General features: G+C 51.5%; 8 protein-coding genes across 8 annotated transcripts; 6 read left to right on the forward strand and 2 right to left on the reverse strand.

Moving 5' to 3' along the window:
• Window positions 1–46: 46 nt before the first annotated feature.
• Window positions 47–1,514, forward strand: BO72DRAFT_497237 (eukaryotic translation initiation factor 3 subunit E; the record flags this gene model as incomplete). Its single annotated transcript, XM_040948684.1, has 3 exons — window positions 47–1,191; window positions 1,247–1,441; window positions 1,496–1,514. The coding sequence occupies 3 exons, from the start codon at window positions 47–49 to the stop codon at window positions 1,512–1,514; spliced, it is 1,359 nt and encodes a 452-aa protein (XP_040800214.1).
• A 683-nt stretch (window positions 1,515–2,197) lies between these two features.
• BO72DRAFT_431150 (uncharacterized protein) lies at window positions 2,198–3,315 on the reverse strand (the record flags this gene model as incomplete). The annotated part of the gene is made up of 4 exons (XM_040943125.1): window positions 2,765–3,315; window positions 2,576–2,617; window positions 2,389–2,482; window positions 2,198–2,322 (listed from the first exon to the last, which is right to left on the reverse strand). The coding sequence occupies exons 1-4, from the start codon at window positions 2,885–2,887 to the stop codon at window positions 2,198–2,200; spliced, it is 384 nt and encodes a 127-aa protein (XP_040800215.1). The 5' UTR covers window positions 2,888–3,315.
• A 1,155-nt stretch (window positions 3,316–4,470) lies between these two features.
• On the reverse strand, window positions 4,471–6,194 carry BO72DRAFT_141362 (ArsA family ATPase). The gene is made up of 3 exons (XM_040939175.1): window positions 5,425–6,194; window positions 4,762–5,351; window positions 4,471–4,692 (listed from the first exon to the last, which is right to left on the reverse strand). The coding sequence occupies exons 1-3, from the start codon at window positions 5,809–5,811 to the stop codon at window positions 4,644–4,646; spliced, it is 1,026 nt and encodes a 341-aa protein (XP_040800216.1). The 5' UTR covers window positions 5,812–6,194; the 3' UTR covers window positions 4,471–4,643.
• Window positions 6,195–9,804: 3,610 nt separating this feature from the next.
• On the forward strand, window positions 9,805–12,252 carry atfA (bZIP transcription factor atfA; the record flags this gene model as incomplete). Its single annotated transcript, XM_040943126.1, has 4 exons — window positions 9,805–9,914; window positions 9,979–10,049; window positions 10,327–11,482; window positions 11,546–12,252. 4 exons carry the CDS (start codon window positions 9,805–9,807, stop codon window positions 11,847–11,849), a joined length of 1,641 nt encoding a protein of 546 aa, XP_040800217.1. The 3' UTR covers window positions 11,850–12,252.
• Window positions 12,253–12,566: 314 nt separating this feature from the next.
• BO72DRAFT_406248 (tubulin gamma complex associated family protein) lies at window positions 12,567–16,393 on the forward strand. The gene is made up of 2 exons (XM_040942314.1): window positions 12,567–14,160; window positions 14,216–16,393. Exons 1-2 carry the CDS (start codon window positions 12,888–12,890, stop codon window positions 16,090–16,092), a joined length of 3,150 nt encoding a protein of 1,049 aa, XP_040800218.1. The 5' UTR covers window positions 12,567–12,887; the 3' UTR covers window positions 16,093–16,393.
• Window positions 16,394–16,722: 329 nt separating this feature from the next.
• Window positions 16,723–18,584, forward strand: BO72DRAFT_448985 (WKF domain-containing protein). The gene has a single exon (XM_040944917.1). The coding sequence runs from the start codon at window positions 16,955–16,957 to the stop codon at window positions 18,302–18,304; it is 1,350 nt and encodes a 449-aa protein (XP_040800219.1). The 5' UTR covers window positions 16,723–16,954; the 3' UTR covers window positions 18,305–18,584.
• Window positions 18,585–18,858: 274 nt separating this feature from the next.
• Window positions 18,859–20,399, forward strand: prs2 (proteasome core particle subunit alpha 1). Its single transcript, XM_040947483.1, has 5 exons — window positions 18,859–18,906; window positions 18,979–19,038; window positions 19,145–19,239; window positions 19,299–19,511; window positions 19,581–20,399. Exons 1-5 carry the CDS (start codon window positions 18,900–18,902, stop codon window positions 19,965–19,967), a joined length of 762 nt encoding a protein of 253 aa, XP_040800220.1. The 5' UTR covers window positions 18,859–18,899; the 3' UTR covers window positions 19,968–20,399.
• A 1,494-nt stretch (window positions 20,400–21,893) lies between these two features.
• On the forward strand, window positions 21,894–22,632 carry BO72DRAFT_380528 (uncharacterized protein; the record flags this gene model as incomplete). Its single annotated transcript, XM_040941393.1, has 3 exons — window positions 21,894–22,201; window positions 22,267–22,432; window positions 22,504–22,632. The coding sequence occupies 3 exons, from the start codon at window positions 21,894–21,896 to the stop codon at window positions 22,630–22,632; spliced, it is 603 nt and encodes a 200-aa protein (XP_040800221.1).
• Window positions 22,633–22,713: the final 81 nt, after the last annotated feature.

Raw genomic sequence — 22,713 nt, forward strand, 5'->3', positions numbered from 1 at the left:
CCCCCCCCACTACACTCTCCAGCAGCTGCTGTTTCTCTATAACAATATGGCAGCCAACGTCCCTCCCTCCGCTGAGACCCTTCTCAGTGGTGCCGCCGCCCACCCTCCCAAGACCGCTGAAGAAATCGCCAACCAATATGACCTCCTGCCCAAGTTGATCCCCTACCTCGATCGCCACTTGGTCTTCCCTCTTCTCGAATTCAGCTCCGGCGGCCAGGATGACGACCGGGAAACCATCCGTGCCAAGTATGAATTGCTCAAGCACACCAACATGACCGACTACGTCGCCAACCTCTGGAAGGAAATCAACAACTCCGACTCCATCCCCGAAGAGTTCATCAAGAAGCGTGAGGAGGTTCTCGCCAAGTTGCAACACTACCAGGACCAGAGCGCCAAGATCACCGAGCTCCTGCAGGATGAGAGCGTCGTGGGCAACCTGCGCAGCGACAAGGTCGCCAACTTGAAGTTCCTCGAGGAGCAGCACGGTGTCACGATCGAGATGGTCAACAGCCTCTACGACTATGGTCGTTTCCAGTACAGCTGCGGTAGCTACGGCAATGCTGCTGAGCTCCTCTACCAGTTCCGTGTCCTGTCCACCGACAACGACAAGGTTGCCTCCGCCACCTGGGGTAAGCTCGCCTCGGAGATTCTGACCACCAGCTGGGAGGGTGCGATGGAGGAGGTTCTGAAGGTTAAGGATTCCATTGAGACCCGTCTCTTCAACAACCCCCTGGGACAACTGCAGAACCGCTCTTGGTTGATCACCTGGTCCCTGTTCCCCTTCTTCAACTACGACCCCGCTCGCGATGTCTTGACCGACCTCTTCTTCTCCCCCGCCTACATCAACACCATCCAGACCAGCTGCCCCTGGATCCTGCGGTACCTCGCTGCCGCCGTCATCACCAACCGCAACCGCGCCCACAAGAGCACCAGCGTCTACCAGAAGCAATTGAAGGATCTGATCCGGGTCGTTCGCCAGGAGGGCTACGAATACTCCGACCCCATCACCGACTTCGTCAAGGCGCTGTATGTTGATTTCGACTTCGAGGAGGCCCAGAAGAAGCTGGGTGAGGCCGAGGATGTGTTGCGGAGCGACTTCTTCCTCGTCTCTGCTGCCGATGCTTTCGTCGAGGCCGCTCGTCACCTCATCTCCGAGAGCTACTGCAAGATCCACCAGCGCATTGATATCAAGTACGTGCTACGAGAGAGCGGATATAAGAAATGATGTGACTAACCCGGACTGTAGGGACTTGTCCACCCGTTTGGGTCTGAACCAGGACGATGGTGAGAAGTGGATCGTCAACCTGATCCGCGACACCAGAGTCGATGCCAAGATCGACTACAAGGAGGGCACTGTTATCATGAACCACCCCCCTCAGTCGGTTTACCAGCAGGTTATTGAGAAGACCAAGGGTGCCTTCTTCCGGACACAAGTCTTGAGGTAAGTTCGATCCGAGGGAACCCTTTAAAGTATATAGTCTAATGGATCCTACAGCGCGGCCGTTGCGAAATAAATGACAACCCTTCTTTGAAGTTTTCTCTGAAACAAGAATTTCGTCCTTTTACCCTTCTCTTAATGGTTCTTCCATGTTAGTAGTATTTCCCGCCGAAGTGCGGCGGGCTTCCTGAAATGATGGGACCAAGCAGAGTGGCATCAGGCTGGCGTTCAGGTGGTCCACTTTTCATGTCTTTCTTCTTTTTTACCTCTTTTTGCTTATGTCTCTCTTCCCCATGAACCTGTCTATTTCCCCCCTATGTATCTCTTTGTCGACATGCTTTCAGGTGAGCCTTTTTTGGTGTGACGATCCACGCCCGACCTGAAAGAAAAGCAAAAAAAACTAAAAGAAGTACTGTCAAAGTTTCCACCGGGACAACTTTAATCTTCTGTAAAGGATTAGCAATTCGGGGATCAAAGAAGCGACAAATGGGACGGAGCAGCTGAGTGGTACACTGTACCAATCGCTCCTCAGCTTCTGTCTCGCTTATGATTGAATCTCCTGATGCCGAGGGAACATTGAACCCACTATTGCCTCATGCCGTGTGATTGGTTGGTCTATGCAGTTACGAATGATCTATAGAGATGATGGAATTGAATGTTGAATCTAGATCTATCTTTTTTGGTTGTTCACTTCTTATTCTAATACAGTCAGAGCTCTACGCACAAACCAACATACACACTTAAACTTCAGGATATCTACTACCTCACCCGCCTCCGACTTGACCCCAGCCCCCTTATGCGCCGTCGCCCACCCGTCTCACCATGACCATTGGTATAACCGGCACCCCTCATCCACACAATCTCATTAATGTACGGCTCGTCCCCTTCTCTACCCCCCGAATATCGAGCTGTCGGACTTGCCCCGCTACTGCTGCAGCTGCTATAGCTACAGCCATAGCTCCCACCGGCGCTTTCACCAGCCATACGAAGCGACTCCTGCCGTTCGTATTCCCTGGACATAGCCGCGAGATCGTCAATCTGGTCCTATATTTTTTTCGACGGGAGTAGTGTTAGGACGGTATTCCTCGAAAGACTTAGTGCAGGATGGCTACTGTTTCCAGTCAGGAAAAGACGTACCCGCGTCAATGGTACGCCGGTGATGAGGTAGCCGTCTCGGCCCTGCGGCGAGGGAATCTGTGGTTAGTAACTGTCATTGATCACTGGGGGGGGGGGATATTCGGTGGGGATGGGGAGGGATATACATGCTATATGTATGTATGTAGCATATATCATTGGGAGAAGGCGAAGTATTGCTGAGTGGCACACCTGATAGGAGTACGGCCGCGCGGTTGCCGCTGGGCCCAGGAAGTACTGGATCTGGCTGAGGACGATGGAGCGCGAGAGCCCGTAGCCGGGGAGCCAGTAATTCTGGGTCTCTGGGGGTGGCATTTGTTGGTCTTTTGTGTCTCTGTGGGCTGTTGTATACTGGATGTGATGTTGGTGGGAGGTATATGTGGGGGTTTTGTATGTATAGTAGTCGTGAAGGACGAATCAAGTTCAGAAAATATTGTATTTTCTCAACTCAACAATGAGGAGAGCACACGCTTCCATTGTTTATTTATAGGCAGGTCCCAAATCCTCGATCATGCAAGGGAAATATCGCTCGTTGCTTAGCTGGTTTGTCGCTAGCCCTGTCATGCATTTCTGGACCTGTCTGCGTGAATGCTTCGCTTTGCTGCACCCCTGTGTGTATACTTTAGCTGTGGAGCTGTGGTTCTTACTAAAGATAGGGTTCATGATTCAGCTGATGTAGCAATTATTCCTGAGTGTGAGAACTGCTATGCATGCATGTATCTATTCTTAAGACCACAAACCCGATGGATATATATGGAGTATACCAACAAAGAGAAAGAGAGAGAGAAAGAGAGAGGGAAAAGACAGCCCTACTATCACTGCTAGAATGCAGTCCCGTAGCGAACAGCAAAAGCAAGCCCGCCTCACTCCTTCCCATCCAACCACCACCATCCTCTTCTACACCGTTTCTTCTGAACAGCCCCAAAAAGTGAGGCTGTGTCCGTCAAAGAAAACAAATGAACCAGGCGAATTCGACCCCCCACAAATCATAAGCTTATGCGTGGTAGATATTGTTTCAATTTATCTTTATCCAAGTGGGATATTGCTTGTTTGACTTTGATGTTGCTGCAGCGCCAAAAATTATGCATGCAGTTCTGATGTGGTGGCTACAGAACAGTTATGCATGTACAGTACTGGGAATATGTGCTTTGGGATTCGGTGCCGTGGCTCCAGGAATTTGAAGTTCGCTTCAGGTGGGTTGTGGCATGGTATAGGATTTGGTTGGTAAGGGGATTTCTGAGGGATTGGGCCAGGCGCTTTGGATCCCCGTGGGTGTACGATAGAGGTCTATATAGTGATTGCACCTTCTGACGATGGCGTTCAGTGGACACAGATAAGGGGCAATTGCTTTCCCTTTTACACTGGCGTTACCTGATATTGTTTTCAAACTATCTACCTCGGGGTTTCTTGTATGAAGTCGCTGTATGAACTAGGTATCTTAGCCTCTTACACTTGTCAAGATGCCCTCCTCGTCATGATGCTGGTCGAAGCAGCACGGCAACGTCTAGGATCTGGATTACTCCATCTCGTTCATGCGGTGAGTCAAGCACGCGGTTTCTGGCAATCGAACGGCTGACCGCTTCATGGCTGTTTCAGATCCCAGCCATCCAGTGATCGAGCCAGCCATGAGGGGTTCCATTGCTCCTAAATGCAGGAATCTTGCAAGACGAATCAAGCTCAGTTGTAGGCAGACTGTCAGCAAAAGAAGCCCACATGTGAGCAACATGACCAAGGGCCATAGGCAGATTGACACTTAAGACTCTTCAGACGTCAGGCTGCTCATCAAGACTGCTAAGATTTCGTGGTCGAAGCGAAGGAAGTGAACATTATCGAAGAGTATAGATGGAGCTGCAGGCAGAAGGTAAAGTCATAGTACAGAGATCCAAATCAACATGCTGATGCGGAAGATAAACCTCTTGAGCTAGTACAATTCCCCGGCTCAAGAAGGGAAAATCAATATTCAAAATCACCAAAACGCTTCTTGCATTACTGTCTATGATCTTTTCGTGACTCATCCAGACAAAAGGCATACTTGCAGCAAAATATCATGCAAAGAATCGTTCCGCATCCATTAGTTGCCCTCCGGGGGAACATATGGGTTCACAAGCATGTCGCTAAACCTGTTTCCTGAATTAGCATCGACGTTCAATGTTTCTGAGCTACTCGGACACTGCTAGGTCATCACATACTTCTCAAGCTTCTCCTTTCCTCTTACTTCCTCAACCAATAAAGGCATCCGGACAACGTTGAAGTCCTCGTAGAGTTCCTCGATCTGCTCAAGATACTTCTTCTGCATCTTTCTGCGTGCGTTACACTGTTCGCACGCGCTGCTCTGCTTGGGAAATAACAGTTGGTTGACGACGATAGCATGGGTGTCGATGTTGTAGCTGGTCAACTCCTGGATCATGCGCTCGGTTTCGTACAGAGACAGGAACTCAGCGATGCAGACACAGACGAAGGTGGTAAGGTCGGCATCCTTGAACTGGGAGTTCACCTCGCTAATCGTCTCCCGGAGAGACTCCATCTTCTGCAACAGCTCGTCGATATTCTGACCGCCGGGCAAAGCTCCACGGGAGCCCAGAATGGAGTTGAGCATAGGGCCAAACTGGGAGGACAGCTGCGACAGTTTCGCGAGAGCCTTCTCGAGGACGGTGGGGAATTGGAGGAAGCGGAGAGTGTGGCCGGTGGGCGCAGTGTCGAAAACGATAACCTCGTAGGACAGGGACTTGACTTGCTTCAAGACCTCAGCGAAGGACATGGCTTCGTCAACACCGGGGATCTAGTGAACCAATCGTTAGCCAATGTAAGCTCCGTGATGCATGCGCGCAAAGGCCATGGAGCGTGGAGCGTACGCTGAAAGCCAGATCCTGCATCATGCCGCCCACACCCATCCCGGACAAAGGATCATCTCCCTGGCCTTCACCACTAGCCAAAAGGTCCTGGATACTGCCATTGGGGTCGATCTCCATGGCGCTCAAATTGGTATAGCCATCGACCAGTCGAGCCTCCTTTCCAAACTTCTGTCCAAAGGCATCGCTCAGGTTGTGTGCGGGGTCGGTGGAAATAAGCAGAACGGACTTGCGGACTTTGGCCAGCTGAATCGCAAGCGAGCAGGAGGTCGTAGTCTTGCCGACACCTCCCTTACCACCGACGAAGATCCAGCGCAAGGTTTTCTGGTTGACGACCGACTGGAGCGTAGGCTCCATGAGGTCGTCGCTATGCACGACAGTGGAGGACATGGTAGGTGTTCGAAAAGGGAAAAGATCAAGACTATGGTTTGGTTGTGTATCTGGTCTGGAGAACAGAGGCAAAAAAGGAGTAAGCTTTAGTTAGCGCTTGACAGACTTGCAGTGTTGATTTGGAGCTTGGACTTTACCACGTAACTTACGGGTTCCCCGCAGAGTCTTGAAACCTTCGTATAAGGCGGTCGGTGGGATTTCGAGAAGTTTCGTAAGAAGAGCTGCGTCACCCCACGCTAGTAGTTGAGGGAGGTAAATTGACAGGCCACTTGGAAGGTACTTCTATACAGCAACAATGGTTCGCGAGAGTCGTACAGCGCCAGAGACAGCAGGCGGTTCTTGCCTCAGCTCTTTTCAGCAGTTGTTCAAGCGGCACGTGCCACGTGCTACGTGCTAGAGCCATCACGGGTCATTTTACCTTGTCTTCTGCCTCAGGCGCCGCAACAACCCCGCGCACTCAGCAAGTTATGTAGTCTGTATAGAGTTATCGCTCCCTATCGCTTCGAATCACCCCCCGCGCGACATGCAGCCCATCCCCATTTCAGACGCCTTCCGCAGAATGACACACCCCCTGAATTTGTCGGAGATCAAGTCCCTCTGCAACGGATAGAAGCCGGTTGCCCAATGGTCTTGGGAAACTCTCTTTTGAGTACACTCCGACCTGAACGGTCTTGCGATCAAGTCCATGCAGTGGCCCCATATTGCCTGGGATCCCTTCAACACTCATTGGTGATGCGGTTGTCATGATGATACGTTCTGTCAGCATCGGGGTTAGCCAAGCAGGAGTTTGCATCGCTTATACAAGAGGATGTTTACTCCTTGTCTTCTTTGGGACCCTCTTTAGTGGCACTTGATCATTCACACTCATGCTATCAAGCCGTGGGAATATTATACATGGCAATAAAGCTGAGGTTCAACCTGCATAGATGTCTGGTGGGCCTACAGTTGGAGAAGAATGTGAGTCCAAGTGTAGTTAGTGCATTGTGCATTAAATAGAGTAGCGCTGGCAAGCACGGAGCACCTCATCACCACAACATCGTCCGCGCAAAATGAGGCTCTGCATGCTGTGAATCACATATTATATTGCTCATCCTACTCATGTTTCAGCATAAAGCAGAGAGGCCATGAACCTTAAGAAAGACTGCCAGTCTAGCTCTACCTCGCAATACCTGTATCTGTACATGTACAGTACTTCCAACTCAGCCGGTCTGGAAGTAGTAGTGTAGCTTGGACGTCGGTGGATGATATCCGACTGCATCATAATCTACCTAACTCCAAGATCAAATGGCAAAAGACTGCTTTCGCCTCAGCCGATAGCTTCAATGGGAATCGCGACTTAGAGGTAAGTTACAATTGTTGAATGATGGACTAGCCGTGATACCTTCCTATAGGCGGATTGCAAGATCCGGTGCTAGAGTCATTTCTAATACTCCGTACCTCCACCAGAGAATCCTACAACCACTGGCTGCATCTTTGAACATCGTCTGACTTGGATCCACGTGTTTGCCCCCCAAAATAGTCTATGGAAAACAATCCGTGTCAATTGGTGTTGTTCCCACTTTGACACGGAATGCCTTATGACTTATAGCCGAGTCTACCATACAATGTGTGTAAGATGTATGAGTACTCGGTAAAACACGCGCCATGGATCTATCATGCATCCTGGGCTATCCAGCCTTGCTAGCTCATTTCTCCTTTGCATAAAATGCAGTTGCGTGCCTGTGCTCCGTTTTGGGGGAAGCTAAGGGGAATAAGCCTCCCGCACCTGGAGACCCGGCTCTGGGAGGGTGCCTGCCACCTGGAAAAGTCTAAAGTGGACACCACAAGAACGATGCTGAGCATGAACGGCCACAAAATATTCACAGCAAGAACTTGGAAAGCGATCGGCTTATCGACTATCAATTATCGACTATCGACTATCGATAGATGTGTTCTGGCCGGCCTATTGGGGCTCCATGTGGAGAGACACAATGAACTCAAAACCTACTCCTCCCAAGTCTTTCCCCCTCGGCATGGAAGGCTCACACCATCTGGCCGAGTCCGATCACCCATCCAGAGATTGGGGTGGCAATTCAATAGAGACTCCTACCGAACCGGTTTCGATGCCAATGAGATACCGCGACAATGGGATCACGTGACGAAATCCACGGGACGAACGTTCCGGAGCATTGCGTCATCGAGGACGATCCAATCATAGAGGAGATGTGTCACTCAACGTTCCGAAGAAGATTCCCCCTGAAACCAGCAGAACAGGTTAAGTTGAAATTGGAGCCGGAGATGGAAGGGGAGAGGAGGGGTCCCGGGGGGGGGTGTGGAAGCATAACCTGCTTGAGCCAATCCTGAGCCCTGGGAAGAGGGCCGTCAATGAGCCATTCATTCATTCATGCCGGCGATTCATGTCACCCTCGACTGCAGTCTCGACCACTGAGTCGACGCAGATCCTGACCGCCCTGCAGCCGGACAAACATAGCGTCCGATTCGTGATTCGTTCGCCTGGGCGGGGGCTCACAAACGGGCCCGTGAGTGGCTGAACTAAGGGAGCTAAGTGGGGAAGACTTTAGTTGGACATCGAAGGAAAAATTCCTGTCGTCGTCACCGTGATCTCATCCATTGCTGCCAAATCAAACCCCCCTTCTTCTTCTGCTGCTGCTTCTGCTTCTGCTTCTGCTTTTGCTTCTGCTTCTGCCACAGTCACTGCAGTCAAGTCAGTCATCAGTCAGTTCTAGCCTGCTTGTTGCACCTCGTAGTACGGAACTAGAAAATTAAGAATTATGTAGAAAGTGGTTGCACTTCTTGTGTCTACCTGCCCCCAACCTATTTTCTACCCCTGGATAGCGAAGCAACATTCTTGTAACCCGAGGCCGAAACAGCGAGCAAGCGCAGGAAAAAGACCTTGTCCTCGGTTGTTAAACTCGCCAGTCGTTCCGCCGTCATTTTCAACGATCACGTCCACCCGGATTCCGCTCGTCACATTGGTTGAAAAGTGTTCCCGAGAGCCCACCATCTCCAAGACCCAAGTTCTTCTGTCCAAGTAAGGGCCAGCCAGCATTCGCCTGCATAATCATCCAGTCAATTTTTTTTCCCTGGTCTAGTCAACTTTTTTCTTTCTTTTTTTTTTTTTTTCGGTTGGTCCTTTTCCCCTCTGGGTCTCCTTTTCTTCCCGTTGGCTATCAATAATCTTTTCCGAAGGCTTTGGAAGAATCTGCCCGAAGACAGATACAGTATTAAAAAAAAAGAGGGAAGGCCAAAAAAAAAGCTTCCAGAAAGAACGGCTGAGTAGATATAGATCCAAAACCTTGTAAGAAGGATGACCGCAAAAAGCAAGTATCCATTCAAAAAAAAAAAAAAAGGAGAGAATCTCCTAAAAGAAACAGATTATCTTCATTATTGGTGAGGGTTGCACTTTGGCTGGTACCCGTGGGCTTTTTGTAGTTCAGGGTTGCATGGTTCCGGGCGTGACATAATAATAAGACCGAAGAAAAAGAGAAAAAGAGTCGAGTTCATTTTAGGCTAGGCTTAGCTCACGACATTCGACCGCCTCCCCTCCCTCCTTCCCTCCCCTCCCCTAAAACTAAAACTTCTCCGGGCCTGCCTACGTCACAACTTTTCTTTCTTCCCTTTCCACCTTCTACTCATACTACCACCATCAACTACTATTATCATCTTACTTACGCCAGTCCAGTGACCCTCCTCGGGTTGAACTACAGTACCTCTCATCCCCAATCTCTATTTCGCGACTGAACAACCGGACGACAACAAGTCGATTGACCAGAGAGTCGGCGTCAGGCCTTGCTTTCTCTTCTTTCTACCTGTATCTGTTATCCTTGTTCTAGTCGTCGCCATCTGTTCTGGTCTTTGCCACTTCATCCGCTCGCTCTTAGCCCTTATTTTTCTTTTATTTTTCTCCCTGCCCGTCCACCACCCACCCCCCCCAAAAGTCACCTGCCGACTCCCTCGCTTTTAATATACCGACCACCCCCCCCCTCAGAGACTATGTCTGCGGTCGTCGCTACGACTATTTCGACCAGCTTGCCGAATAATCCTTCGCATCGTAATTCATCGCCAATGGACGCGAAAAAAGCTGGTCTCGAGAGCGAAGGTGAGTCGACTGTGCGCGTGTGTGTGTCATGATGGGTTTTGATCCTCCGTGTGCGCGTGTATTCGCAGTACCTTTACCTTTTTGCCTTATGCAAAATCGCTATTGTACTCTGCATTTCTCCCTATGCTCTTCTTGTTAAGTCTTGGCCTGTTTGGGCTTGGTTGTACGCCACTGTTCCTCAAATGTTTTGTTCAACGCCCTCGCCATCGGGATGACCTCACAATTGGCGTCATCGATGGCTATCGTTATCAGATCCCTTCAGATCCCTACCCGTCCATGCGATGCGAACACAACATCGTCGTTCGCATCCTAACCATCACTTCCATCATCACACCCTTGACCTATTGACTATTGTCGTCGCGCTTTGGGCTTCATCTACCCTCTTGGCTGCATTACTGACGCGATCTTACTTTGAGCGACAGACTCCCGGGCGCCGTCGTCGGATGTCAAAGACTCCAAGCCTGATGTAGACTCTCAAACCTCGTTGGCGCCTCCTCCGCGACCAGCCATAACAAGTGCTACTGATACCCCCGACTACTTCAACTCGGTTCATAATCCCTTTTCTCTGGAACCCAACCCCTTCGAGCAGTCCTTCAGTGGCGGTGGTTCTGGCGAAACGCCAGGCAAATCCATACTTCCTCCTGTTGCAGCTCTCACTTCTCCTGCCCTGCCTGGCACTACCTCAGCCGGCGGTGGCTACGGCTGGTCCAACTCGTTGCGCTCTGGGCCTCTTAGCCCAGCCATGCTCGCAGGCCCGACCGGCTCCAATGATTACTTCGATAGTATTGGCCGGGGATTCCCTACTCCCAACGAATCCTCTCTCCGTACTGGCCTGACTCCTGGTGGAGGAGGCTCTATGTTCCCTGCCCCTAGTCCAAACTCCCAGGCACTCCTTCAACAGCTGCAAAGTGGTGGTGCGACGCCATCCACCATCGAGTTCCACCGGACTGCTTTGAATGCTGCGAAGAAGAATAGTCTTAATGGTCCCACGTCTAATCCAGCCGTTGAATCTGATCCAGCATCACAGTCCTCCAACATGGATATTAAACCAAGCCAGCCAGCAGGAGCCGACCCCTTCGGTCACCATGATGCTGCTGATGCAGCTAATGGACTGTTCATGCTAGCCAAGGGTGGACAGGCAAACTCTAACCAATTCCCTGTTGCCAACCAGACATCAATTCAGCCACAGAACATTCAGTCCAATGAACAATCTCTCGACGCTGGCGCTGATAGACGTAACTCGCAGAACATTAATGGGTTGGCCCACGGCGGCCGGTCGTCAAGTGATGCCTCTGATATGCAAGGCGAACAAACGAAGCCTGCTGCCAAGGGTAAGGCTAAGAAGGCCACTGCTGCCAAGACTGGTGCCGCCGCGAACAACAGACGCAAGGCTGAGGATGCGCCCAAGGGTGCCAACAAGAAGGTTAAAACGAGTAACAGTGGTAGTACCGAACCTCCTTCGGATATCGGTGACTCGGACGATGATGAGGATGATATGAAGAAGAAGGGCACGGCAGACACGAAGAAGATGACTGATGAAGAGAAGAGAAAGAACTTCCTGGAAAGGAACAGGTGAGCTAAATTTTCTGGTACCTGTCGTCCAATTCAAACGGTTATGCTAACAGGCAGCGTCAGGGTCGCGGCACTGAAATGTCGTCAACGAAAAAAGCAGTGGCTCGCTAACCTTCAGGCCAAGGTTGAACTCTTCACCTCTGAGAACGATGCACTTACCGCCACTGTTACTCAGTTGCGGGAAGAGATTGTCAACCTCAAGACTCTATTGCTTGCGCATAAAGACTGCCCAGTCTCGCAAGCCCAGGGTCTCGGCCCTCTAATGATGAACGGCATGGCGACCGGATTTGATGCTCATCCATATAATATTCCAAGCCAAATGGGAATGCAAGGGCCACCAATTCCTGCCCAGGGGCTCCGACGATAATGAGCCGTGTACACGATTGATTTTATTCTATGATGAGCTCTTGGACCGCACTAAACATTGCAGAGAGCAGATGCCATATCGGTGCCAGTCCAGCCCGGCTTCTTTTTAAGCTCTGTATTGTTGGCTATCTGTGTCCCATGCTTCTGTTTTATTCTTATATTTTTTTCTTTCTCTCTTTCATTTACCTCTACCTTTGCTTTGCTTCAAAAAGGGGTTTCTTCGGGGTTACCGGGGGCTTTTCTTTTTCATGGGTTAACGTTAGGGTTGTTTGGGATTGCTGCCTTTTTTAGCGTGTCTTACTAGGGAACAATAACATGGATGCTATTTCTATTTGAGTCATCTACTTTCCGACAGACCACGCATTGGGTTGAATTGACTTGGATTCACTTGAATTGACTTGAATTGATTCTTGGTTCTCTCCTTGCCAATTACTCTCAACGCAGCCAGCCGTCTGTCTCCTGAGTTTGTACTTTTTTTGTAGTGTAGTTCTTAGTCGCTCTGCTGGCTACCTGCCAAGTGTAGGTCTAGCTGTACGATTAATGTGCCCTTGTAGCATGTCAGAAAGCGTACCGACTGACTATGAAAACCCCAAACTCATGACGAGTCGATGAATGAGGATTCCGTATAGACTAGGTATACAGACGGGCAGTGAGGGAGGGCTTGGCGGGACGTGGCAAACCACTCAAACCGGACAAACACAAACACACTCACCCCCATCGGGGATGTTCCTTCTACGCGGTCGAGGCGGCCTTCCAATGCGCTTTCCTCAACACCTCCAAGTTTCTTGGATTTCATGCGATAATTTTCATGAAGCGGCTGCCTACACTGGTGTAGGTCGCCATGCGTTGCTCGACAACGATCCAGTAAAGTGGAACCGTGCAGCATATACCTCCCACCTCTCGCAGCGTCCTCAAGGCCGATCCCCAACTATTTCGCGAGTGAATAGTTTATTGAACTATTGCATTTATACCTGTGGGCTCTAACAGACCAGAGATAGCCACGACACATAGCAGGCAAACCTTGAACATACCACCAACCATGTCCGCCCGCCAACCCGCACGACCACGGCGCATCGATGACGCGCTCTCGCAGCTCGTCGACTCCCTCACCCCGCCGTTGTCGCATTCGGATCTTCGGGGCGAGTACGAAGGCGATGCGGAGGAGGCCTTGGCCGCAGCCGAAGAAAGACGACACCAAACATACCTCGAGCGCTCGTGGATCATCATCAATTCCTACACCAGCACCTCGAGCGACCTAGCATCACCGTCCGGTCCCACGACGTATGGCGTCAATCGCCGCGGAAGCTTAGCCGGAGGAGAGAATGTCAACAACGCGGTGGACCTTATCAAGCGGAAACTTCTACGTGAGAACGACAGCCCCGAACAAGCGGTTCGATTTTCCAATCTCTACTCGCGCCTGTTGACCCAGCCGGTCCTGTCTCAAAAGTGGGCGATCCTCTATCTCCTCTATCGACTCTCGAGTACGGATGACGATGAAGAGCATGGGTTTGAGGGTGGTAGCCGAAGTCCTCAGTTCGAGCCGGTGCACCTGCAAAGTCCCCTGTTCAAGAACCAGAGGATAAACCCGGGCCGCGGGCCCAGGGTATCGGAAATCTCAGACGAGGACGGGCCTGCTGCCAGCTCTTCGGCATCGCAGATCCCCGCGCGAATCGAGCGGCAAGCTGCGCTGAGACGGCAGCAAGAGATGGGACCGGAGAGGGAGCCGGAGTTGGAGCCGGAGACCTCTGCACCAGCGGCAAGATCCCGAGATGTGCGGGCCACGCGTAGTCGTGCCAATACAGGGGTACGAGATCATCCTCTCGAAGAGCCAAAAGGTGTGCAGCCGGAGGCGGACTCGGAACAGCAACCAAAATCAGATGCACCCCAGGAACCGCGACTTCTCCGTGATCTTCCTTTCAATCTGCAAGGGTTATCTTCCTCGAACTTACAATTCGAATCCTCGACGATTTTGAATCTACCTCCCTCTGTGCCGGTACCTATAATATCTCTGCTAAATTCCCTTGCCGAGCCGTGCCTGTTGTATCGCGGCGTATCGGCTTTCGTGGGGAGTCCGACAAGTGGACTCTTGAGTCAAAGCCTCCAAGCAGCCCTTGCCAACAAGCTTCAATCCTATCTGGGTCTAGTCGCTACCTTGGAAGGAGAGATTCGAAGGGCCTTGGCTGCACCACCGGACCCTAATAATCCTAGAAGCACGGCCGCCAGCGGCGTCACGCTAAAGCGATGTGTTGTCTGGACAAGGGACGCGACGATGGCGCTACGGTTGATGAACCTGATTGTCGAGGAGGCACAGCGTAAGTACTATGGCTTTCTTCATGATAGTATACCTTTCTGATATCTTGCTCGTAGACAAGAAAGGCGGCCAACTGATTTCGCTGATCCACGGTCTCTCAACCTCTCATGGAGACCCTTTCGTACGTGACTTCGCGGAAAAGCTTCTCGCCCATGTGACTCGACCCTTCTACGACATGCTGCGGTCATGGATCTATGACGGTGAGCTTTCGGATCCATACAAAGAATTTTTTGTGGTCGAGCCGGAATCCAGACCCAATGTAGATCCGCGTCGAACCGCGACTTCTGTCTGGGACGATAAGTACACGCTTGCCGAAGAAATGGTGCCATCCATCATAACACAGGACTTTGCACAGAAAATCCTCCGGATTGGCAAGTCTTTGAATTTCATTCGCTACGACTGTGGAAACTCTGGATGGGTGGAGGAATACTCTAAAGAAACCTCGAAAGAACTGCATTATGGCGATACGGCTGGTCTCGAGGCATCAATTGACGAAGCCCACAAGACAACTATGGCGCGGTTGATCTACCTCATGGACGACAAATTCAAGCTCTTTGAGCACCTTCAAGCGCTGAAGAAGTACATGCTTTTGGGCCAGGGTGATTTCATCGCCCTGTTGATGGAATCGCTGGCGTCCAATCTTGATCGTCCAGCACACTCGCAATACAGACATACTTTGACTGCGCAACTAGAACATGCAATCCGTGCTTCCAACGCGCAGTACGACTCCCCAGACGTGCTCAGACGGTTGGACGCTCGGATGTTGGAGTACAGCCATGGCGAGAGCGGCTGGGACTGTTTCACACTCGAATACAAGGTTGATGCTCCAGTCGACGTGGTCATCACACAATATGCATCGAGCCAGTACTTGAAAGTGTTCAACTTCCTGTGGCGCATCAAGCGCGTCGAGTTTGCCCTGGGAAGCACCTGGCGTCGGTGCATGACAGGTGCCCGCGGCGTGCTAGGTAGCGTCAACGATAAAGTCGGCTCAGACTGGAAGAGAGCACGGTGTGTAATCGCCGAGATGATCCATTTTGTCTGTCAGCTTCAGTTTTACATCCTCTTCGAAGTCATCGAGGCCAGCTGGGATAAACTACAAGCGTCTATCTCTAAGCCCGGCTGCACACTGGACGACCTGATCGGAGCCCACAAGGAATATCTCGAATCCATCACACGCAAGGGCCTCTTGGGCTCCCCTGCCGTACCCAAGACCACCACCACCACTCCCCAAGAAGAGGACTTCCTTAGTCAATTGCACTACATCCTCAAGGTCATGTTGGCCTATAAAGACGCCGTGGACGGCCTCTACTCCTTCTCCGTTGCCGAGTTCACGCGTAGACAAGAACTGAGCGCGAAAATCGAGACCCGCACCGCCCAAGGCCGTTGGGGCCTCACTGACAGCGACGTCCTTTCATCCTCCTCCAGACGAACCCGGGCCCATAAAGATTCAGTCTCATCCATGTCCCCATCTCTGGCAGCATTCACTCCCAACCTAGGCGGTGACGACATCGGCACTCCCTCATCGCTCGCCGACCACGGAGACCTCTCCGCAGACGATCAGATGCTCGCATCCCTACAGGCCCGTCTCCGCGACCTTTCCGCCGAGTTTCGATCCCGGCTCAACGTCTTTCTGGGCGACCTCGCATACCAGCCGGACGTGGACATGCGCTTCCTTGGCGTCGTTATGAATTTCAACGACGTCTATCAACCGGCCCGGAAACGCCGAAGCACCGGGTCCGGGAGCTCGCGTGACAAACACAGGGCGAGGCGAAGGGCGGCCGCCGCCAATGAAGCTGCTACTTCTGCGACTACTTCCACCATCGTGATGGAAGAGAGCAGACCGGCATCTGCGTCCAAGGAACCGACAGCCCGACGGGAGAGGAAAGATCCGAGAACGAGCGGCAATGGGAATGAGAGCGGGAGTGCCAGCTGATCCTGTGCCTCTCTTCTATTCATTTTTGTCTTCTGCATTGAAATTGGTTGCGATCGACCTTCAAGGGCTAGCTAGATTTACCGGCGGCTGGGGGTGTTCTCTCGGGGTATTGTGCGTTTTCATCTTGGGATCATGGGTTCATCGTGTTCAGTGGTTGATATCATTGGGGGGTTTCGGATTTTGTTTTTGTTTTTATGAACTGGGTTGGATGACAGTGACACGGCAGCAGCAAACAAAAGCTTGTACATGTACATACACAGGTCCGTTGTAAGCTTAATGATGATGACGACGATGATTGCGGTGTTCCAAGAGACAGACAATTAACGTCAGTATAGACTGAGATCAGTCATCGAGACCAATCGCTGTACTGTACAACACAGTACGACACAATACCAACAACCAACAGCATTAGGAAGCAACCCTTATCATGGAATATACCCAACAACAAGCCTATTCGTATACTGGAGCCATTCAATCCTGCCCTGTAGCCACGAAACCTACCACCTAAGTTACCTAATAGCCCGCCAGGGGGGATGGGGTGGGCAGAACCCCATCGGAGTAACTACGCAGTCCTCACGTGAAAATTTCCCTCCGTTCCCCGTTCCACCGCCCCCCCAAAAAAGTTTCCAACGCAAACAACAATTTCAGTTCACCCTCAACGATCCCAACCTGCCCACCTCCGATTTTGGGTGGTGATTTGCTTTGATCGGAATTTTGAGGGCTACGCGACACGGATCCTTGTGCTGGGGAAGTTCGAAATTACGGGACTTTATCCTTGATGATAACTGGTTGCGACTTTCCGTCTTCGTTTCAAGGAATTGAGGATTGAGGGTTAGGATTAGGATCGGGACGGAAGATCGCTATGGCTGCTTCTGAATTGGCTGTTGCGAAGAAGAAGGAGGGGAAGGACAAGGTCAAGGAGGTGAAGGATAAGGAAGAGAAGGAGAAGAAGAAGGACAAGAAATCCAAGAAGGAAAAGGAGGACAAGGACGAAAAGAAGGAGAAGAAGAAGGAGAAGGAGAAGAAGAACAAGAAGTCCACGAAGGCCACGAAGACCAGCACGGACGAGCGCGACGACTCCGTGAGCGAGAAAGCCGACACGAAAAAGCAATCGAAGAAACGACGTCTGGAAGATGATGATGATGACGACGACGACAACGAGGCGAATGCTACCACCAAGGGCCAATCGGCTGCGGACGAAGAGCGGAAACAGAAGAAAAAGAAGAAGAGGGTCTCGTTCTCGGCGGACGTGAAGCTGGAGGATGGCAGCGGAGACTCCGAGGCGGAGGATATGGAGGTCGATGAATCGGAACAGCAGCAGCAGCAACAACAGCAGTTAGAGGCAAACGGCGCTGCGGAGGAGATGGATTATGAAGGAGATGGGGAGGAGAAGAAGAAAAAGAAGAAGGAAAAGAAGAAGAACAAGGACAAGGATCACAAATCCGCCGCTACGGCTGCTGACGCCAAAATCCACGAGACGCCTATCCTCTCCTACCTCAGTCTTTATCACAACCACCGGTCGGCGTGGAAGTTTCAAAAGAACCGCGAGACGCACCTGTTCAAGCATGTGCTGTCGCTGGAGCAGGTCCCCGCGCAGTATAATGCGGCGCTCTTGGCGTATCTGCAGGGGTTGAAGAGTGAGGGTGCCAAGCTGCGCTTGAAGGAGATTGCGGAAGAGGTTGTCAAGGCCGATGTGGAGGTGGAGGAGCAGGAAGAGGAGGAAAAGAAGAACAAGTCGACGACGACGACGACGCAAGCTGAGGAGGATAAGACGGAAGGAGCTGAGGAGAGCACTGATGTGGCTCCTGAGCCTAGTTACAAAAAGGCCGTCGCCTCGTTCCGGACGCTTCTGTCGGAGGGCAAAGAGAACCTTGAAGGTCTGGAAGGCACCGAGGGCCTTGACGCTACGCAACTACAGAGGCTGCAGAAGAGACAGCGCGCTGAGCTCATCCTCTGGGCTGTCACCGGTGCCCTGTTCAATCTCGAGAAGCCCAAGGCTCCCCCACGGATGGCGAAGAAGAACCAAACGCCGGCCAAAAAGAAGAAGAAGAACAGAACCGCTATCATCGAGATCTCCAGCAGCAGCGAGAGCGAGAGCGACAGTGACAGTGACAGCGACAACGATGACAAGAAAAAGACCAAGAGTCCGGCCAAGAAAGATTCATCCTCGGACGAGAGCAGCAGCAGCAGCAGTGATAGTGATAGTGATTAGTCACTTGATGCTGCATGTTGTTGTTGTTCAACCTGAATTGTACAGACTGGTCTCTGTGCTTCGCTGCTTCATGTGCATGACAATTCAATTCCGTCCACATCTGGTGGCTATCATAGCTCTATAATTTTGAGCTCAAAAGTTCTAGATACCTGGTTCAACCATACAAAAGCGGTCTTTTGTCGGATCTACGGTGTTGTGTTTCTTCTTTTGTGATGTATTGTTAGTATAGACTTTCCGTATATACCTAGAAGCCTTCATATGAAAGAGCTGAAATACTTGATATCAAGCCTGTATATTTCGAAAGCATTATAGTATCGCTGCTGTGTGGTTGCTGGGAGGAAATGTACTGTCCTTCGTATTGGTGGCAGAGCGAATTGACAGAGACGGGGAAGGCGGTGACTGGAGCTTACTCAACGGAGCCCCGAAGCTTAGAGCTTCGGCCAGGCACCCTCTGGCACGCGTCCTCTGCCTCCATCCTCATCCTCCCTCCCCCAAATCCTTCCCCATTACACATCTTAATCTCTCTTTGCTCTCAATCCTTCCTCTCGATCGGCTCTGAATATCTAATCTGTGATTTACATATACCGCCGCAGCCATGTCTGGTAAAAACAGATCCCTTCCGATTGTGCTGGCTCGAATGACTTCATCGATTGACTGACAGCTTTTGTGAACAGGAAGCGCCTACGATCGACACATTACCATCTTCTCAGACCAGGGTCGTCTGTATCAAGTTGGTAAGTCTATCGCCCGTTATGAACCCTCCCCCTCCGGCCCACCCCGATGGCGCTCCAACGGTCACCGAGAATACTTGACTTACCATCGACCTCCGTCGGCGCTTAGAATATGCCTTCAAGGCCATCACCTCCGCAAACATCACCTCATTAGGTGTCAGGGGGAAGAACTGCGCCGTGGTTCTGTCCCAGAAGAAGGTCGCTGTAAGTTTCCATGGTGGGGCTGAGAACGCAAGCACAGCATGGCCTGACATATGTCCTAGGATAAATTGATCGACCCCTCCTCCGTTTCGCATATCTTCAAGCTTTCCCCTTCCGTCGGATGTGTTATGACCGGCTCCATCGCCGATGCCAGAGCGAGTGTTGACCGTGCCCGTGGAGAGGCGGCCGAGTTCCGATACAAGTACGGCTACGAGATGCCCTGTGATGTCCTTGCCAAGCGCCTTGCGAATATCAACCAGGTCTACACGCAACGGGTTCGTGCTTTGCTCGTCTCACTCTGGGGTTGTGGGAGCGACGTTTACTGATACCAATCATCTGCTTAGGCTTACATGCGCCCGCTCGGCGTCGCCATGACCCTGATTTCCGTGGACGATGAGAAGGGGCCCCAACTCTACAAGTGCGACCCGGCAGGATACTATGTCGGGTACAAGGCGACCGCATCCGGCCCCAAGCAGCAAGAGGCGCTGAATCACCTGGAGAAGAAGCTGAAGAACAAGGACTATGCCGAGGGCAGCTGGGAGGAGGTGGTCGAGCTGGGCATCACCGCCTTGAGCAATGTGTTGAGCGTCGACTTCAAGAAGCATGAGCTCGAGATCGGCATTGTCGGAGGGCCTCGGGCTGATGGCAAAGAGGGCACAGATCCAAGCTTCCGTGCCTTGACAGAGGACGAGATTGACGAGCGGCTGCAGGCCATTAGCGAGAAGGACTAAGTGAGTTGAGGAAGCAAGCATCCATTGTTGTTAGAGACAAACGATCCATGAATACTACTTTTTGTGACGCTACTATTGGAACTTGATTAGCCAACCCCCGATCTGGTAGATGTGTTCCCTAGGTCTTTCCTCTTGACTTGTCAACTGCCGATCGATCTCAAAACTTGGACAGACGTCCGTGCAGGCGCTTACTCGGAGTCGGAGATGGTGAAGCTAGAGGTCCCACTTGTTTCTTCAGACGGTGGCGATTTGAAAGCAGGGGTCAGAGTCAATGTGATAGACCTGAGGCCCTTGCTGCAAGATGACAGGCTTGATGAAATATCGGAGAGCAGACGACAGCGGCCCCGCTGCGGGAGTTGATTACAAGTAGCATCACATTGGGGCATGGAGTAAGAATCGCGTGGAATGCAGGTGTTGTAAGTGAGGTGGCCGACGCTCGAGCTTACATGAAAGCTCTTGTGTCTTGGAAGATTTTGCCACCGAGAACGATATCTGCATGGGGAGTCGGAGAATCTACTCGTATTATGTTTGAATTGAATTGAAGATAGTCGAGTTGAGACCGAGCCTGAGGCTGGTGCGTGGGTTTGCTTTTCCTCTTTCAGCTCTTGCCCGGTGTGTGTGGCTGAGCTGGAGATGTGGCTTGCCCATTGAGTTTTCACTCTCTGTGTTTCTCTCTCTATCACGCACATTTGTTGTCTGGCAAGTCTATTATTATTGTTGTTGTCACTATTCCGCATAGTGCATACATGTTGACTCCGTCACCGGCGCCAACGGTTGTCGGTGGCTGATATCTTGTCCTGAGCCATTGCTGCTCCAGCCACTTATCCCATCTTAACCATATCTCCGAGTGTGATGACTCCGACTGGGTCTGTACTACTGGAAGTGTGGCGTAAGGAAGCGAGGACTCTCCAGCTGGAGTCTCTTTCACCACCGTTTCACTAGTCAACATGCCACGATGACGCTTTCCCCACCGAGTCAGTGTATCTGTGCACATTGCACAAATCTGACTGCACGGGTTGTTACCGAGATCTAGTGTCTTGTCTACCTACACCCGGTAACCCATTAATATTATTGTGTTTCTGTCATACCAAATTCTTCGCTCGGCCACAACAAACAAGTGGGGTAGAATCCGGGTTCTGTAGTATTCTTTTCTACAATTCCATCTTCATTTGTGGAAATCAGGTTCCATCTAGTCAATTGGGCCTCAATTCAAAATTCACTATCGGTTTTTCATGTGGATATTGCCGATTTCTTGCTTCTGGGTCGGATGTATCCTTTCTTTTTCTCCCCCCCCCCCAGGTACGGAGTATGCATGATCTTATGCAAGCCCCATCAGCCTAGGGCTGGGTTCCTGTTCCAGGGCCAGCTGCATAGTCCCCACGCTTAGACTAGATATCAGCCCTCGCTCCAAATCGGAGACCCAGACATTGCAAGCGCTTCCGACACATGGCTCTCATGGGCTTGGCTCCTGCCGGTGCTCCACTATGGCTGTTGTTCTCCAGCTGCCATCTCTCGCCGCGATGTCTTGTCCTTGCTCCATCGGCTTCCCAATGCGTGCAGCCAGCCACGGTGGGTGGATGACGATGATGATGATGATCCCCTTTCCAGCGCAATCCCCCCATTGCGACGTTGAAACCATGGTGAGGATAATAAGCTTAAAAGGATATCGCCTCCTCAGCCATGGGACTGTAGAATCTGAAACCAACGCTCTTCTTCCTTTGGGCCCAACGACCTCTTCGCCTCGAGCTCTCAGTCAATTGGCTTGCTCCTTTCTTTTGGCCTTCTTCCTGCCAGGCGTCCAACTGTGGCCGTATCCACTTGGTTCCTTTAGTCTTTTGAAGATCCAATCGTTTGCCATTCCTTGGCTACTATATCGCAAACACCACTACTGCCATGGCTGACGGACGTAAGTGTTGCCATCGTTCCATGCGTGGAAGGAATAACACCATTCAAGAAGAAGAAGAAGAAGAAGAGAGGCTAACCAATCCGGGTGTCGCAGTCAACCAAGCTCGCGCCCTCCGAGTGGCAGAGCTCATTAACGACTACCGGACTCTTCTCATGCACATCTCCCAACAGAATGTCCAAGTCCCGGCCGACGAGTTCAACGAAGAGGGGTATAAAGTGATCCGAGACGGTCTGGCTGCTGCGCAGGCTTTGATGTCATCCAACTACAACCCTTGCGCGACGCCAGCCCATGCCGGCAACGTCGAGGTCGAGAAGGCGGAATTGCGCAGGTATGCAGATATATCGCTTCTCCAGTTCTCTCGGGAGCCTAGCCAAGCTCTAACATAACTTTCAGGGTCATCCTTGACGCTAGCGCCAGAAGATTCCAGGCGCATCGCATCTACTTGAAGGTCGCGGCCGCCAGACGATGGGTCATCAACCGCCAAAACATTCTGCGTGGACAGCGGCCGGGACCGCAGCACGCGGCTCAGTTGAAGAACGCCAGCAACACGTTCCATGCCGTGAGTTTCCTTTTTCAATCTTGATGCAATTCAGGGTAGTATTCAGTCTGACTGACCATCGTTGTGCACAGGAACTGGCTCAAGTGACCGAACAGCACGTGGTGGCTGATCTCCGGGCAGCCGACACGCGGGCGGGTCATTGGCTCAACGACGACCCTTCTCTGCCTACAATCCTTCAATGGATTCGGTCTCACCCGTGAGATTCTTTGTGTGTCAAAGTCTGCGATAGAGCAGCGAGTTTGAGTGATGTATGGATGCGATGATGCCGTTAATCACGGGAC

Source organism: Aspergillus fijiensis, assembly GCF_003184825.1.
Source record: "Aspergillus fijiensis CBS 313.89 unplaced genomic scaffold BO72scaffold_30, whole genome shotgun sequence".
NCBI lineage: Eukaryota > Fungi > Ascomycota > Eurotiomycetes > Eurotiales > Aspergillaceae > Aspergillus > Aspergillus fijiensis.